General features: G+C 35.9%; 1 protein-coding gene across 1 annotated transcript in view; it reads left to right on the top strand.

The window, feature by feature from the left end:
- Positions 1–15,732, top strand: part of LOC136038930 (U1 small nuclear ribonucleoprotein 70 kDa-like) — a 73,287-nt gene extending 57,555 nt beyond the window's left edge. The window contains exons 7-9 of the mRNA XM_065722437.1: positions 9,943–10,132; positions 12,083–12,333; positions 15,426–15,732. Coding sequence (XP_065578509.1) covers positions 9,943–10,132; positions 12,083–12,333; positions 15,426–15,610 — 626 coding nt within the window. The 3' untranslated portion in view covers positions 15,611–15,732. The remainder of the gene's footprint in view (positions 1–9,942; positions 10,133–12,082; positions 12,334–15,425) is intronic.
- The last annotated feature ends 1,332 nt before the right edge of the window (positions 15,733–17,064 follow it).

Genomic DNA, 17,064 nt, shown 5'->3' with positions numbered 1-17,064 from the left:
TATTTGAGTCCTTTTTTTGGCATCGTTCCAAGAATATGCTTCCCATTTTCTGAGAATTTAATGAATGATACATTATCTGGTATTACTTGATCATTTATGTTGTCGATGAAACAATGCAAGGAATACAAGCGGGTCCATATCTCGGTTTCCGGGAAATTTTGGGTATGTTCCAAGAATTTCAGGAGTGATACGTTATCCGGTATTGTGTGATCATTCTTGTTGTCGGTGAAACAATACAAAATGTCCTGTGACAGCCCTCACATCTGGTTTTGAGATAACAACAGAGCTAACAACGTTTTTAGCTTCTAAGTAGTTTTTTATTGATTTTATGAAATTTATGACTTTTATAGGAATTGAACGTGAGACCTGTTATTTCCTATGGTAAAAGAACGACACGTTCCTCCACTCAGCCAACAAGTCATTGATGATATTGTGTTCTTATAAATACATTCTAGTCAATCAATGTATTGTTTCTGATGTTAAGCGTCACTACATCGTAACAAGTTAATTGCGAAATCGATTTCTCAAATTCAGTTGGATGTATGATAAATGCTTTTAAAGATTTGTTTCTGGGTACCTTTTTCGGCATCATTCTGAGAATATGCATACCATGGTCATTTGTGATGGTTGCTGGACAGACATATTCTTTTGATGGTTAATGAAACTTGTCTCGATCTCTAAAAATTATAAGGACTACATCCGACCAGGGATCATTTTTATGGCACTTGGTATTTACCAAGTGACATATAGCAATCGCAAATTCTGTCGGTCTGTCTGTCCCGGTTTTGCTAGTTTAGGCACTTCTAGATAAGCTAGGACGATGAAATTTGGCAGGCATATCAGGGACGAGACCAGATTAAATTAGAAATAGTCGTTTTCCCGATTCGATAATGCTGGGGGGAATGGAGGCGGTTAATTCGGAAAAAAATTAAAAAATGAGGTATTTTTAACCTACGAACGGGTGATCAGATCTTAATGAAATTTGATATTCAGAAGGATATCGTGTCTCAGAGCTTTTATTTTAAATGCCGGCCAGATCTGGTGACATTGGGGGGAGTTGGAGGGGAAACCTAAAATCTTGGAAAATGCTTAGAGTGGAGGGATCGGGGTGAAACTTGGTGGGAAAAATAAGCACAAGTCCGAGATACGTGATTGACATAACCGGAACGGATACGCTCTCTGTGGGGGAGTTAGTTAATTCTGAAAAATTAGTAAAAAAATTAAGTATTTTAATTTATGAAGGAGTGATCGGATCTTAATTAAATTTCATATTTAGAAGGACCTCGTAACTCAGAATACTTATTTTAAATCCCGACCGGATCCAGTGTCATTGGGGGGAGTTGGGGGGCGGAAATCTTGGAAAACGCTTTTTCTTACATTTGGGGAACTTGATATTACCTTTCGTGAAACTTGATATATGGAAAGATCGTATGTCTCAGATGCCTCATTTTTGACTCGAATCGCATCCGGGTACATAGGGGGTTAGAGGGGGGAAATACAATCTTGGTAAACGCTTAGAGTGGAGAGATCAGGATGAAACTTGATGGGAAGAATAAGCACAAGTTCTATATACATGATTGAAATCATTGGAACGGATCCACTGTCTTTGGGAGGGGGGAATTTCCAGTGCTTTGGTGAGTTCGGTGCTTCTGGACGTGCTAGGACGATGAAAATTGGTAGGCATGTCAGGACCTGCACAAATTGACTTGATAACAGTCGTTTCCCCGATTCGACCATCTGGGAGGCCTTGAGGGAGAGGAAAAATTGAAAAAATGAGGTATTTCTAACTTACGAATGGGTGATCGGATCTTAATGAAATTTGATACTTAGAAGGACCTCGTGTCTCAGAGCTCTTATTTTAAATCCTAACGTATCTGGTGATATTGGGGGAGTTGGAGGGGCAAAAGGGAAATCTTGGAAAACACTTAGAGTGGAGAGATCGGGATGAAACTTGGTGGGAAGCATAAGCACAAGTCCTAGATACGTGACTGACATAATCGGACTGAATCCGCTCTCTTTTTGGGAGCTGGGGGAGAGGGTGTTAATTCATAAAAATTAGAAAATTGAGGATTTTTTAACTTAAGAACCCGGTTACCAGATCTTAATGAAATTTTATATTTAGAAGGAACTCATGTCTCAGAGCTCTTATTTTAGATCCCGACCAGATCTGGTGATATTGGGGGGAGCTGGAGGGGAAAACCGAAATCTTGGAAAGTGTTTAGTGGAGTGATCAGGATGAAACTTGGTGGGTAGAATAAGCAAATGTCGTAGAAACGTGATTTACGTAACCGGGCTGGATCTGCTCTCTGTAGCACACAGTACCCCTTCGGGGTACTGTGTGCTTGTATCAATTGTATTGTTTCATCGATAACAGGAATGATTACGCAATACCAGATGCACGACAGACCAGATGCATGGGGAGTACTGGCCACTTAAAATCATTGAGGGACCCCGGGGGCACTGACCGGCAATACATATTAATGCTTTACTGCTCCAGCATCATATACTTCAGTCAACCAGTCTACCCAGGTAACAAAAATATCAATACATGATATCTGGTTATTTGAAACAGAAGATTTGCATCAGGAAATGCAGTTTCTCGCCAATCCTAAAAAAGTGTAAACTTACTAGATCATTCATTTGGTCGTAGACTATATACAAATAAATGTTTGTGTATAAAAATGTGTATAAAATGTGGTCTTACTCGTTATATCAGCAGTTTAGTGGGAGATAGAATCAGAATAGCTAAAATCTATTAATTGCGATGCGTACCTGGCGAATAAGCAGACACATTTGTGTCCTGACATGCGCAACAGAAATTTTAAAGTTGGCAACTTTAAAATGGATAGACAAAACATCGTTATTACCAGCAAGTAGTATGGCCTTAATATGTATTATCAGTCAGTACCTCGGTGTCCCTCAATGACTTTAAGTGGCCAGTGCTCCCATCGCATCTGGTCTGTCGAGCATCTGGTATTGCGTAATTATTCATATTGCCCATGAAACAGTGCCATGAATGGAAGCGCACAGTACCCCCGAATGCCTACACAGATACAAGCGCAGAGTACTCCCATCATTCCTACGACCCACATGGTGTTATCTCAACCTCTGGTGATAAGAAAAATTCCAGGAAACGCTTCCCAGCTGTTATTTCTCGGTGAAAAGCCCCTTTGGATACAGCCATAGCCCAACCCCGATGTGTTATTTGAGTCCTTTTTTTGGAATCGATCCAAGAATATGCATCCCAATTTCTGAGAATTTAATTAATGATACGTTATCTGGTATTACCTGATCATTTATGTTGTCGATGAAACAATGCAAGGAATACAAGCGGGTCCATATCTCGGTTTCCGGGAAATTTTGGGTATGTGATGCGTTATCCGGTATTGTGTGATCATTCATGTTGTCGGTGAAACAATACAAAATGTCCTGTGACAGCCCTCACATCTGGTTTTGAGATAACAACTGAGCTAACAACGTTTTTAGCTTCTAAGTAGTTTTCTATTGATTTTATGAAATTTATGACTTCTATAGGAATTGAACGTGAGACCTGTTATTTCCTATGGAAAAAGAACGACACGTTCCTCCACTCAGCCAACAAGTCATTGATGATATTGTGTTCTTATAAATACATTCTAGTCAATCAATGTATTGTTTCTGATGTTAAGCGTCACTACATCGTAACAAGTTAATTGCGAAATCGATTTTTCAAATGCAGTTGGATGTATGATAAATGCTTTTAAAGATTTGTTGGTGGGTACCTTTTTTGGCATCATTCTGAGAATATGCATACCACGGTCATTTGTGATGGTTGCTGGACAGACATATTCTTTTGATGGTTAATGAAACTTGTCTCGATCTCTAAAAATTATAAGGACTACATCCGGCCAGGGATCATTTTTGTGGCACTTGGTATTTACCAAGTGACATTCGGTCTGTCTGTCCCGGTTTTGCTAGTTTAGGCACTTCTAGATAAGCTAGGACGGTGCAATTTGGCAGGCATATTAGGGACGAGACCAAATTAAATTAGAAATAGTCGTTTTCCCGATTCGACAATCCTGGGGGAGAGGGTGTTAATTCATAAAAATTAGAAAATTGAGGAATTTTTAACTTAAGAACCCGGTTACCAGATCTTAATGAAATTTGATATTTAGAAGGAACTCATGTCTCAGAGCTCTTATTTTAGATCCCGACCAGATCTGGTGACATTGGGGGGAGCTGGAGGGGAAAACCGAAATCTTGGAAAACGCTTAGTGGAGTGATCAGGATGAAACTTGGTGGGTAGAATAAGCAAATGTCGTAGAAACGTGATTTACGTAACCGGACTGGATCTGCTCTCTTTGGGGGAGTTAGGGGGTCCAGTGCTTTAGCGAGTTCGGTGATTCTGGATGTGTTAGGACGATGCAAATTGGTTGGCGTGTCAGGAACCAGCACAAAGTGACTTGATAATGTCTTTATTCGATTCGACCATCTGGGGGCTAAAGGGAGAGGAAAAATTAGGTATTATTACCTGGCGAGTGGGTGATCGGATCTTAATTAGTTTTGATATTAGAAGGACTTCGTGTCTCAGAGCTCTTATTTTAAACCCCGACTGACATTAAGCCTCTGATTTTGCTTTTAAATTAATCTCTTGATTCTTAGAATTTTTCTAGAGCTAATGTCATATAAGCTCTTGGCTCTGCCGACCTAGTCACAAGCCCCATATGAGCTTTTAGCTCTTGTTTGTATTGTAGTGGTCCTGAGCACATTGGTTTTTCGTTACTGGAGCTTGCGCATGAGTTTGGGCTCCTACATTCCAATCTAGGGCCTCGTGTCCCCCTCCAGAGCCCAAATGCCCTCCAGTTTTTGTAACTTCGATTGATTGTCGATTATTGATAATTGATTTTCACTATTGATTATCGAAATTAATTATTGGCTATTAATTGTTGATTATCGATGTTAATTATTGATTACAGATATTGATTATCAATAATGATTACTGATTATCGATATTGATTATCGATTATTTATTATTGGTTATTGATTATCAATTATTGATTTTTTTAAACTTAGAATTATTTTGAGGCTTAAAATTTTTCGGACTTGAAATTTTTTGGGACTTATAATTTTTTTCTAAGTTAGAATTCTCTTTTTTGGGATAGAATTTTCTTATAAATTATTTTTTTTGAACTTAGAAATTTGAATTTGAAATTCAGAAACTTTAACATAAATGAATATTTAAACATTTTTTTAATTCTAGGTCTTCTTAAAAAAGACTTAGAAATGACAAAACATAGAGTCAGACACACAGACAAGCTAACACCTGATCATACACATAGGCACTGAGAGAGAGAGAGTGACAAGCAAACAGCCGCTCAGACACACAGGCGCAGAGAGAGAGTGAGTGATACAAAAACCTATACAAACGCACAAAGACAAACAAAAAGACAAATAAACACCCGCTCAGACACACAGGCACAGAGAGAGAGAGGGAGAGGGAAAGAAAGAGAAAAAACATATACAAACACACAGAATTAGACACAGAGAAAAGTAAATACCTGCCTAGACGCACAGGGACTGAAAAAGAGACTTTGAAACAGCCCCTCGGGCACAGGCACCGAGAGCAACAGAGAGAGAAAACTTATGTAAACGAACATAGTTAAACACAAGATTGACACAGAGACAGGCAAACACCCTCTCAGACACACCAACATAGAGAGCGAGAGAGACAAAAAACACTTACAAACTCACAGAATCAGACACAGAAACGCACAATGTCCCGAAAAATTCTGAAGTTAGATGGAATCGCAACTGTTTTTTTTAATTAGGTTACATTTTTTTAACCGATTTGGGTTGGGTTCGTTTGGGCTTAGTACCAAAATATTAATAAATGTTATTTTGATTAGAATAAACTCAGCTAACTGGTAATTTCTGAGTGCTTTAGCTATCGAAAGCTAGGTCAGAATGAGTTAACTGCTTTCAAGTTAGTTTTTTTTAGGTTCACTTGGCGTGACGGATAACGCTGAATGAAAACTTCAAGTCCAAAAATGTCCAAAAAATGCCGAAGTTATAGATATAACCACATCTGATTTTTTTACTTAGGTTACATTTTGTTAACTGATTTTGAGTTAGGTTCATTTGGGCTTAGTAAGCGTGTTTTAGTTGCTGGCTAAGTACCAAAAAAATAATAAATGCACTTTTGACAAGAATAAACTCAGCTAACTGGTGAATTCCGAGTGTTTAGTTACTGACAGCTAGGTTTGAATGAGTTTACTCATTCAAACTTTCATTTGCCTTTGAAAGAATATGTCTGTCCAGCAAGCACCTCATCGCCATGGTATGCATATTCTCGAAGACCAGATGTGAGGGCTGTCACAGGACGTGTTGTATTGTTTCACCGACGACATAAATGCTTACGCAATACCAGATAATGTATCATTCTTGAAATTCTTGGAAATATACCAAGGAATTCTAGGAACACGGGATATGAGCCCGCTTATGTTCCTTGCATTGTTGCATAGACAACACGAATGATTACGCAATACCTTAACATTTAGCGCATTATTAATGAAATTCTCGGAAACGGGGATGCAATACTCTTGGAACGATGCCAATAGAATGTGTTAAGAACTCCTGTAGTACATTGGGTTAGGGCTGCGACTGTATCCAAGGTGCCTTTTCACCGAGAAATAACAACTGCGAGCGTTTCCTTCAATTATTCTTATCACTTGAATTTGAAATAACAACATTTATGTCGTAGGAATGTGGGAGCACTTTGCGCTTGTATTTGTGTAGGCCTTCGGGGTACTGTGTGCTTGTATCCATGGTATTGTTTCATCGATAACAGGAATGATTACGCAATACCAGATGCACGACAGACCAGATGCATTGGGAGTACTGGCCACTTAGTCATTGAGGGACCCCGGGGGCACTGACCGGCAATACATATTAATGCTTTACTGCTCCAGCATCATATACTTCAGTCAACCAGTCTACCCAGGTAACAAAAATATCTGTATTTAAAATATCTGGGTATTTAAAAAAATACCCAGGTAACATGATATATGGTTATTTGAAACAGAAGATTTGCATCAGGAAATGCAGTTTCTCGCCAATCCTAAAAAAGTGTAAACTTACTAGATCATTCATTTGGTCGTAGACTATATACAAATAAATGTTTGTGTATAAATATTTGCAATATAAATATAGTTCTGACTATATACAAATAAAGTGAATACAGATAAATAAATAAAAATCTTGTGTAGTCCTTTCTTCGTTCTTTTTCGATCATCTTTTAGTGTTAGCTGTTAATTTATTTCCCTCCTCTGTGCTAAAGGACACAATTCTATTTATTTATTAGTGTAATCGTATTTGAATTTTATTTAGGCCAGTCACTACCGATAAAATTGTAAACTTACTGATTTATCTGCATCGAAATTAAAGATAGAACAGGGGTCATTTAGATTCAGTCGTATCCATACATTTATTCTAGATATAAGCTATGTTGTCAGTATACTGTAATTTCTTTTTTGTAGTGGTAAATAAGCAGACACAGAAGGAGTCATTTTAATTTGTTGGTCCTGTTTTATTGTAGGTTTAATTAAAAGGCATCCGTTTATGTACTTTAAGTCGTTTGTCTGCACGGGCAGCGGCAATCGATAACAGCTGTTGGGAAAAATGAAAACATTTCAATTTGCTGCCTCGTGTATGTTTGTATTTATTGGGATCAGTCTGGCGGGAATTGTGCTATATAGACAGAAAGAGAGAGAGGAGGAGGAGGAGGGAGGAATGCCTGGATTGTCTGTTGTCAGTTATCTTCTGTGTTCTCAGTAAACTGTAATTTGTTTTGTATTGCAAAATAAGCAACCAAACGAGAAGCCGTTTTTAATTTTTTCGCTGTTTAATTAATTCGTCTAGGTGTATTCTGTAAGATCTATTTGGTGTTCTTCGCACGGACAGTGGCAATGGATAACAGCTGTTGGGAAAAGCGAAAACATTTCAATTTCATTGCTTGCGTAGGTGTGTTTTATCTGGGTCGATCGGGTTGAATTGTGCTGTAGAGACAAAGAGTGGGGTGGGGGTGTCTGTGAAAACTTATGTCTTTAATGATCAGACAAGATTTAGGTTGGGGAGGAGATAGAGGTCAAATGACAATCAAAAGATCATTTTAATTAAAAATTAAAGGGTTTAGTTAAAGAGGTTTAATTAGTTTAAAGAGGTTTAATTAAAAATCGCCGGTTCCATGCTCTTAAATAGATTTCGCTGACTAGCAGGTATTGCTGCTACCATTCCAGCTGTTGCTTCCAACAGATCTACTGCAGCTGTCAGAAATAATAAAAACATTTTCATTTACTTGCTTGTGTATGTGTTTGTGCAGAGTTGTTCCTATGGGGAGGGGTAAACGGGTATCTACCCGGGGTGACGTGGATGGGAGGACGCCGTGGCTGGGGATCCAATTTTTCACTTTGACTCTGAATTGACCCCGGTGTGGGTAAAATAATTGTGCATTTCGTACTAATTGGTTGCAAGATGTCCTTCTATGTTATGGCATACATTTCCTTGTTGTTTTTATGCCTCTCCCCTTGGGCTCAAAATTAATATTTGTATTTAAGTTTATGGGTTGCAATGGTTTCTCTTTTATTCTTATTTGTTTCTATTCTTTCTTCTTTTACCTATTCGTATTCTTGTCGCTGTTCCTTGGCCTCAGTTTCTTTGTTAGAGATTTGATGTTAAAGTTCAATCTTTCGATGTTCGTAGTTATGATATCTAAGCAAAAATTATTTTTATTTATATTCTTTCTTTGTCTTCTTCTATTGTCTATTTTTATTCTTGTCTATGCTCCTGGGTCACGGTTCCTTGTGTTTTTGTTAGATATTTCATCGTAATGTTTAATTTTTCAATACGTGGAGTTAAAATGTCGAAGCAAAATATAGTCGGTAATACATTTCTTTTTAAGATTGTATTTCATTTTTAACATCGTTTGCCAGCAATTCTTTCTCCAAGACGAAGTGACAACATTCTGTGAGGTTAGCAGTTAGGTTTTTAATCCTTCTGGAGAATTCCTTGTTTTTAATATTGTTACTTGGCTAAGAAAGGAAACTTACATCTAGGAATTGATATTCTTCTGGAACATACCTGACCACTGAGGGGAGGGGGAGGGTTGAGATCGATCAGAGGAACCAATGGAGAGTTTAAAAGGTCCTTGGAAAGGTTTAAAAAAAGAGGCCTAGCAATGTATTTTATTTTCTGATTTAGCCTCTGCTTAAGACAGGTACTCTTATCCATTCTCCCCCCCCGGGGGGGGGGCTGTATCTTTATTAATTGGTTGTAACTTCATAATATTTTTTGTATTCCTGTAATTGTCAGTAGAGATGTTTGGAAAGGTTAGTAATATGGGCTTGGCCATGGTGGTCTGATTAGGGCGACGTAATGTATGCCGTGAGATATTAAAACGCCACATGATTTTTTTACTATGTTACGTATCATGTTACAGCATTAGGAAGGCAACAACACTCATTCGGCATACACATTCCTTGAAATTAACAAATATTCGTGTGTGTTGTTTTTTTAGGGGGGGGGGGTAGATTTTAAGCTTTAATAATTCATGCCTCCTCCAAAAAACTAAGCTTGTAATTCGCATAAATAAATTAAAAGGTGAACCATTCGCTTAATCGTTATGGATACGTCTAAATTTAGGTGTTTTAGTTGCAGGGATGTAATGAGAGGGTACTGTGGAATGTTTAAAACAGCGTACAATTTTTACTACTATATTTATTATAATTTGTTTATTATATTTATATTTATGTCTTATTTGTTATATCTTTTTTATATTATATTAATATATTATATATTGCATATTATATATGTATAATACATACATATTATACATATTATATATTTTTTTTATTTTTGCTCCAGAAAAAAATGATTGATGCTGTCAGTATATGTTCTCCTTTCTTTTAGGGGGTGGACTTGGAGGAACTCGTCGGGGTGGAGTAGATGTCAACATTAAACATTCTGGACGAGAAGATAACGAGAGAGAACGTGAAAGGTATGAAAGAGAACGGGGTGGAAGGGAAGCAGGAGGAAGAGACAGAGATGAGCGTCGACGGTCCAGAAGCAGAGATCGCGAGAGAAGGAAAAGATCAAGAAGGTAATTCAAAACGTTTGTGAATTTTTTTTTTTTTTTTCGGATGTCCTGGCTCAACTCTAGACTTTTTTGAGGTTTTTTACAAGTTTCTCCTGTAGTTATTATTTGTGTCTCGTTTTATGTTCTGTTTTTCTGTTTAAATGGGAATTTGTAACAAGTTTAACTTATTAACGAGTTTGTGATCTAAATGTTTATTATATGCGTATAGAATACAAAAAAAAATTATTTTAGAGTTTGCAGTTTGGCTTACTTGCATATCTAATGTAAAAACTAAATATTAAAGCGTTTAAAATTCATTAAAGGAAAATTAGTTTATGATTCGTATGCAAATCTCCATCAGTTTTGGTAAGACAAAGCATTATGCAAGTAAATAAAAATGTTAAAAGAAAAAAAAACAAATAATTTGTATTTTTTATCTCTTAATGTGCTAAAATTACAAAAATAATTTTGTTAACCCTATATGAAAGAGCTAAAGAAGATCAACACTCTTTTTTCGTTTTTCTATTTTGTTGTCTAGCTGCTAATTCGGGTACCCGAAATTGAAAATTAAAAATGAAAGACTTCCAATAAATATGTGCTGATGGGAGAAGAGGAAATTTCCCAGGTAAGCCTAGCCCTCTCCCCTTCTTACAGTTAATGTATTGCTCTTTTTTTTGTAATCTATTTTTGCGGTACAAACTCTCTTCATGCTGAACAAGAAAGAGAAAAGACAGCTTGTGTATTTGCTTCTCATTTTACCTCACTGTTGTATAACAAAAGTTTTTCTCTTCGAAATATGTTTCTCTGTTGGGGAGAGAACAATAACCTGGAATCGCTTTCAGGAAATTGAAATTGTCTTTCTCCTCGTTGAATTTTCATGCTTGGCTTTCATTTGCTTTTAATGAAAAAAGATCGTCTGGTGGAAAAGAGTTTGGAATTAGTTTTCAGCTTATGCAGTGGCTATCATTTTTTAGGGGAAAAAAGAAGATGCTTAAGGGGCTCAGAAAAAAAAAGAAAAGGTGCCATGGAAAAAAAAGTGGTTTTACCTGTTGTTCCATCCAGGAGACTGTAAGTTTCGTATAATAGATTTTCTGTCATGGCAATTTTAATGCTGTACGTTTTACTTCGCTCTGATTTGGTTTCAAAATGATTAGTTTTGGGCTGCTATTGGATGAGTTTCGTCCTTTAATAGGTTGTTCCTACCGTAGTTTTCTAAACTACAGTAGGCTTTGTGTGTAAACTTCCCTTTCACTTCTCTCCCCATTCCAGGGTATTATGTTATCTTACACAGTTGGATAAGATGCACCAGGTCGACTCTCATATTGGGTTTTGGATAATGTTTGCTGTCTAAAACCCAGCACCGTGAAATCCTACCCGCTCAAGCATCTACGTCAAGAAAGTAACAAAAAGTAGTTCCGGTTAAAGACAGCACGAACTGATATTCTAATCTATTTATTCTTGTTTTCGTCGAGTTATACAAAAAAAGGAATTAGATTTTGGTTTTATTGTGTGGATTATTTTGAAAGAAAAATGTAAATCAGCGATATTAATATGTTTTTAATGAAGTCTCTGTCTTATTGCTAGTTTAACGTTAAACCTTGAAAATTGACGTAGCGATATTAAGCCTGCTGGGTGATCCCTATGTAAGACTGAGGGAGGATTTGTGGAGGTCTTTATAACCCGTCGGGAGGAGCAAGAAATTTTCCGGGAAGCCTTTTTGACCAGTCTAGCAGGGAGGGGGATTTCTACTTCTTCTTTGCACTTGTACAATGCCTTGAGCGTAAAAACATACAAATATATCTAGCCCTTTGAAGGGGTAGTAGATAATTTTTAAGGGAGGATTCACTACACCAAAAACGTTGTATATGGGCACAGTTTGTCTTCAAGGGGGTCCCTCTCTCCTCAGCTTGCAAGTACTACTGTGTAGTGTTATAATAAATTTGCATGATCGACATAAAATAAATCTTGTTGCAGCCGAAGCCGTGACCGCAAACGTTACCGAAGCCGCTCCCTTGAGATTACTGACGAAAGAAAACGCGATCGATCTGATCGAGATAGGGATCGTGACCGACGACGTGATAGGGATAGGAGGCGTCGCTCTAGATCAAAGTCGAGGGACCGAGGTGACCGTGACAGGAAGAGAGAACGCCGAGAGAAAAGGAAAGAAGAAGAGGTTGAAAGCAAAGAGGATATTATGCGAGTCAAAGAGGAGCCCGCTGAAGAGAGTGAGTTTTTTCTTTAATATCATTTAGGTTGTTTATTGATACGTAGTTAGGTAATCTATTATCATTTGGGTAATTAATTATCCATGTTTATTACAGCAGCTCATAAAATAAGAATTTATTTTAAACCGGAGAATACGTGTCCGACGTTGGGGGGATCTTCAAGTTTTCTCTTGGGAATCTACCATTACGAAAAGTATACTTTCAGCCCTAAATGATCCATATTTTCCCTATGAAATATTCCGCTTTATATATATTTTTAATTTATTTTTTTTATGTTAAGAATTTCTCGTCTGAGAGTTTCAATTGCTTGGCGGCACATGCTTAAGATACTAAGGGTGCCTCGGCAATCAAAATAAAAGTAATTCTTCACTTCCTAGACCTTATGTTTCTTCATCAGTGGCGTCATTTGGTGGAGAGCATGTGCGCCCTGGATCCCCCCTCCTAAACTTTAAAAAAAACCTTTCCGGGGTTTTTTCATTAAAAAGTTTTTTTTTTATATCTTATTGGAAAAATGAGAAGCTTATCCCCCCTCCCTTATTTTAATCGATATCACCGTTTTGTATACCTGAAATCGATTGATTGTAAATTGTATATTTTGATTTAAGGTGAAAGCACAAGATGGTTAGGCCCTAATCCCCCATCGCACTTTGTAACTGAAGGGCAACGAAACGGAGATCAGCACCGCCGGTTTGGACCTTGGGGTTCTAGTGCCGTCATTCCTGCTTACTTGCTGTTCTAGATTACCACTTGGAAAAACAGCTAAGGGGAGGGGGGGTTGAAAAGGGAAGAAAAGAAGAATAAAGAAATATCCACTATAACGGGTGAAAGACAAATACAAATACCTCCTCCTTATCTTTATCCTTATTTTACTTTATCTTTTCCTCATTTTTCACACGTCCTTTTTTTATTTTGCACCTGCTATTACCAAAAATTGCAAAACTGCATATGGAATTTTTTTTTTATTAAAAGTTGATTTTTTTTTTTTTTTGTTCACATGGTTTTATAAGTTTCTATCCAACCAATTCCAACAATGCGATTTCATTTGCATTGTCTTTGGCGCTTTGACTCCCATCTCCGTAACGGCAATAGGTTTCAGAGTAAAAACGAAACATCAATCACCTTGGTAAACGGTATTATTTAGAACAGAATTTGCCAAGAAATATAATGCTTGCATTTTTTTCGATACTGCGTTAACACTGTTTAGCACAATTCAAATATTCAAATTCGTGGCGGAAAAAAAATGATCCTTTAGTTCACCGTTACACGCACTATTACCGATACTGCCTGTTCTATATTAGAACAGGTCTGTAAGCTCAGGCAGAGTCGACCCATCTCTAAATGGGTACCTGAAAAAATCTGGAGAAGATAAGCAGGAAGGGTGTGCGAAAGCATATAATGGCTGCCCGTAACCCCCCACTTGCCCTTCGTCGCTGAAGGGTCACGGAACGGAGATCAGCACCGCCGGTTTGGACCTTGAGGGTCTAGTGCCGTCATACTTACTTACTTACTCACTGTTCTAAATTACCACTTGGAAAAGCAGCGAAAAGGGGGTAGGGAAAGGGAAGAAAAGAATAAAGAAAACCAAGATCTGTGCAGTAGTCTATTTCAGGATCATGAGGGTTGATTATCCGGACAAACTCTGTTCCTGGATGGGGTTTGTTACACATAAGTGCTTTGTCAGACTCTACTTTACACAGTTTGGATAATATTGCCATATGCACCTTCATATACGCACTGGGGTAAAATAAAAATAAATAGCTTATAGAAATACATGGGGTTAGCTAGCCTTGCAGTCTAGCAAATTACCATTGTCGAAAACCCTTCAATGGGGTTGTAACAGTCCCCCACCTGAAACAGGAAGGAAAATCACGTGTTTGCTGATGTAATATTGTCACCTTTTCTGAACCAGGGATGATCGTTTAAACACGATTTCTAATCTTCCTTTACTATGGTCTATAAATGTTTCTTTATCAGCCCCTGATAAATTACATTTTGTGCCTCGAAATATTAATTTTAGCCCTAGTAGTGTCAAAATACCAGAGAACGTAAATTCTGAATTAACCAGTCGATTTTTCATGGCATAAAACTGTTGTCTTGAGGTTTACAGCTCTCTTTATTCATTCTAATTCTGTTTGTTTTAAGTTTGTCTTGTTATATGATTTTATTTCTGGTGCTTTTCGGTTTTATCATGGCTCTTTTTGGTTTTTCTTTGGAAAGTTTTTTTTTTATTACTATTAATTTACTTATAGAGAGACTGGAAAAGGAAACAAGCTGAGGTCTCTTCGAATTGTTTTTTAAGATGAACTAGTGGCTAGGAAAAAAAGAGGACATTAGTTCTACCTATACAAAAAGTAGCTTCCTTGTTGTTCAGGGTGGGGGGTTGCAAGCTCCTGTATGGAATTTTTGGCCATAGCGATTCCAATGGTGAGCTTTTCATTTTGATCCGACGGAATTTTTCGGGGGTTTCTGGCTGTTTTTCTAAATTACCATAAATTTGTTTTTGCAATAAACTTAACCATTGAGACTAGTCGAAATCATGGCTACAGTTCTCGAATCACCTTTTTCTCATGTATGCATTTATAATTTAGACCAATTTGATATTTATGTTATGTAAATCCCAATCCTTTTTGTGTCGCTCGTTTTCACTTATATTCATAGATTCTTGAATAAGAAATTAATTTTGGATTGTGGTTCATTTTGAAAAAGTTTTTTAAAATCTTTTTATTGATTGGTAGGACTGTGGTGGGGCTTAAACTAACTAATGTTTATGACCCCTATGCCCTTTATTGCACCAGTGAGGTGCAATAAAGCCCCAGTTAGGGGCTTTGCAGGATCACACTGTGTAAGCATTTATTGTATTTATCTATGGTATTCCTTTTAATATGTCTTCTTTTTTTCTCATCTTCTCTGATTTTTCATACGTTCTTTTTTTTATTTTGCACCCGCTATTACCAAAAATTGCATAACTGCATGTGGAGATTTTTTTTATTCAAAGTTGAATTATTTTTCTATTTTTTATTATTTCTTTTTTTCGAACATGGTTTTGTCCCTGAGATGCTGTGGATTTCAATAACCCCTGCTTTGTTTTTCAGGCTACTACCAGGAAGGCTATGAAGGTGGATACGAAGAAGGAGAGTATAATCAATATGATTCAATGGGGATTAAGCAAGAAGCAGAAGAAACTTATGAACAAGATGCTACAGAAGAAACGGAATATCAAAATAATGTGCAGTACCCGTACCCAACTGAGGAAACTGAGGGGGAAGCTTATTATTAGAATTAATTTTGGTGCTAATGCTTCTTCTCTTATTCGTTTTTGTATTATGTATTCATAAAGAATAGATTTATGTTCTTGCTTTTATATTGTGTTTCCTAATAAAAGGAAAAGTAGCTATTTTATATTCAGTTGACGTTAGTTTTTCTTGGAAGGTAGATGTCGTTTTGGCAGTGGTAATTTCTGTGAATTTTTGTCAAAAGGGTTTCTTAAGCGGCTTCCACACTACTTACGTAATTTTTTATGATAAGTAGATAAGTTACGTCATCCTAACTCTAAGCTTACCAATTTTCACAAATCTAAGCTTTCACACAACAGGTCATTTGACATTAGGCTGACAGAACAATGTTTAAAACACTTAGGATCGTCGTCTAGGTATATAATTAAATAATTAATTAATTATACTTTTTCATTTACAGAATTTCAAGAGAGAAAAACGGGTGTAATTTAATTAATACAGTGGAACAAAAAAAAAATTTTATAAATAATAAAAAAAAATCTAATAGAATAAAATATATGATAATAAATAATAAAAATCCAAATCTAATTAAAATCGTATATAATTAATAAGGTATATAATTAAATAATTTCTTAGATAAAGCTGCTTTTCCATTTACAAAATTTCAAGAAAGAAAAACGTGTATAATCTAATTAAAACAGTGGAACAAAAAAAGCTTTTTATAAAATCGTATATAATTATATAATTAAGAAAGTAATAATAATAACCAAGGTAATAACAAAGCTTATAAGTAATAAGGTATATAATTAAATAATTTTTTAGACAAAGCTGCTTTTTCATTTACAGAATTTGAATAAAGAAAAACGGGTATAATTTAATTAAAACAGTGGAATAAAAGAAAAACAACAAATATATAAATGATAAACAAGTCCAGTATAGTAAAATATAATAAATAATAAAAATCTAAATATGATTAAAATCGTATATAATTAAATAACTATATAATTAATTATGTAATAATAATAAGGCTAATAAATAATAAGATATAAAATTAAATTTTTCTTAGACAGAACACCTTTTCCATTTGCAGAATTTCAAGAGAGAAAAATAGATATAATTTAATTAAAACAGTGGCACAAAAAACAACAAATATATAAATAATAAACAAGTCCACTATAGTAAAATATAATAAATAATAAAAATCTAAATATGATCAAAATCTTATATAATTAAATAACTATATAATTAATAAGGTAATAATAATAATAAAGGTAATAATAAGGCTAATAAATAATAAGGTATAAAATCAAACCATTTCTTAGACAGAGCTGCTTTTCCATTTGCAGGATTTCAAGAGAAAAAAACAGGTACAATTTAATTAAAACAGTGGCACAAAAAAAATAGCAAGTATATAAATAATAAAAATCCAATATAATATAATAAATAATGAAAATCCAAATATGATTATAATTGTCTAGGTATGAGCCTTAACCTTAAG

The sequence above is a fragment of the Artemia franciscana genome, chromosome 18 (genome assembly GCF_032884065.1).
Source record: "Artemia franciscana chromosome 18, ASM3288406v1, whole genome shotgun sequence".
In the NCBI taxonomy this organism is placed as follows: domain Eukaryota; kingdom Metazoa; phylum Arthropoda; class Branchiopoda; order Anostraca; family Artemiidae; genus Artemia; species Artemia franciscana.
The sequence above is the reverse complement of the archived record's forward strand: the minus strand, read 5'-3'. Positions and strand labels throughout refer to the sequence as shown.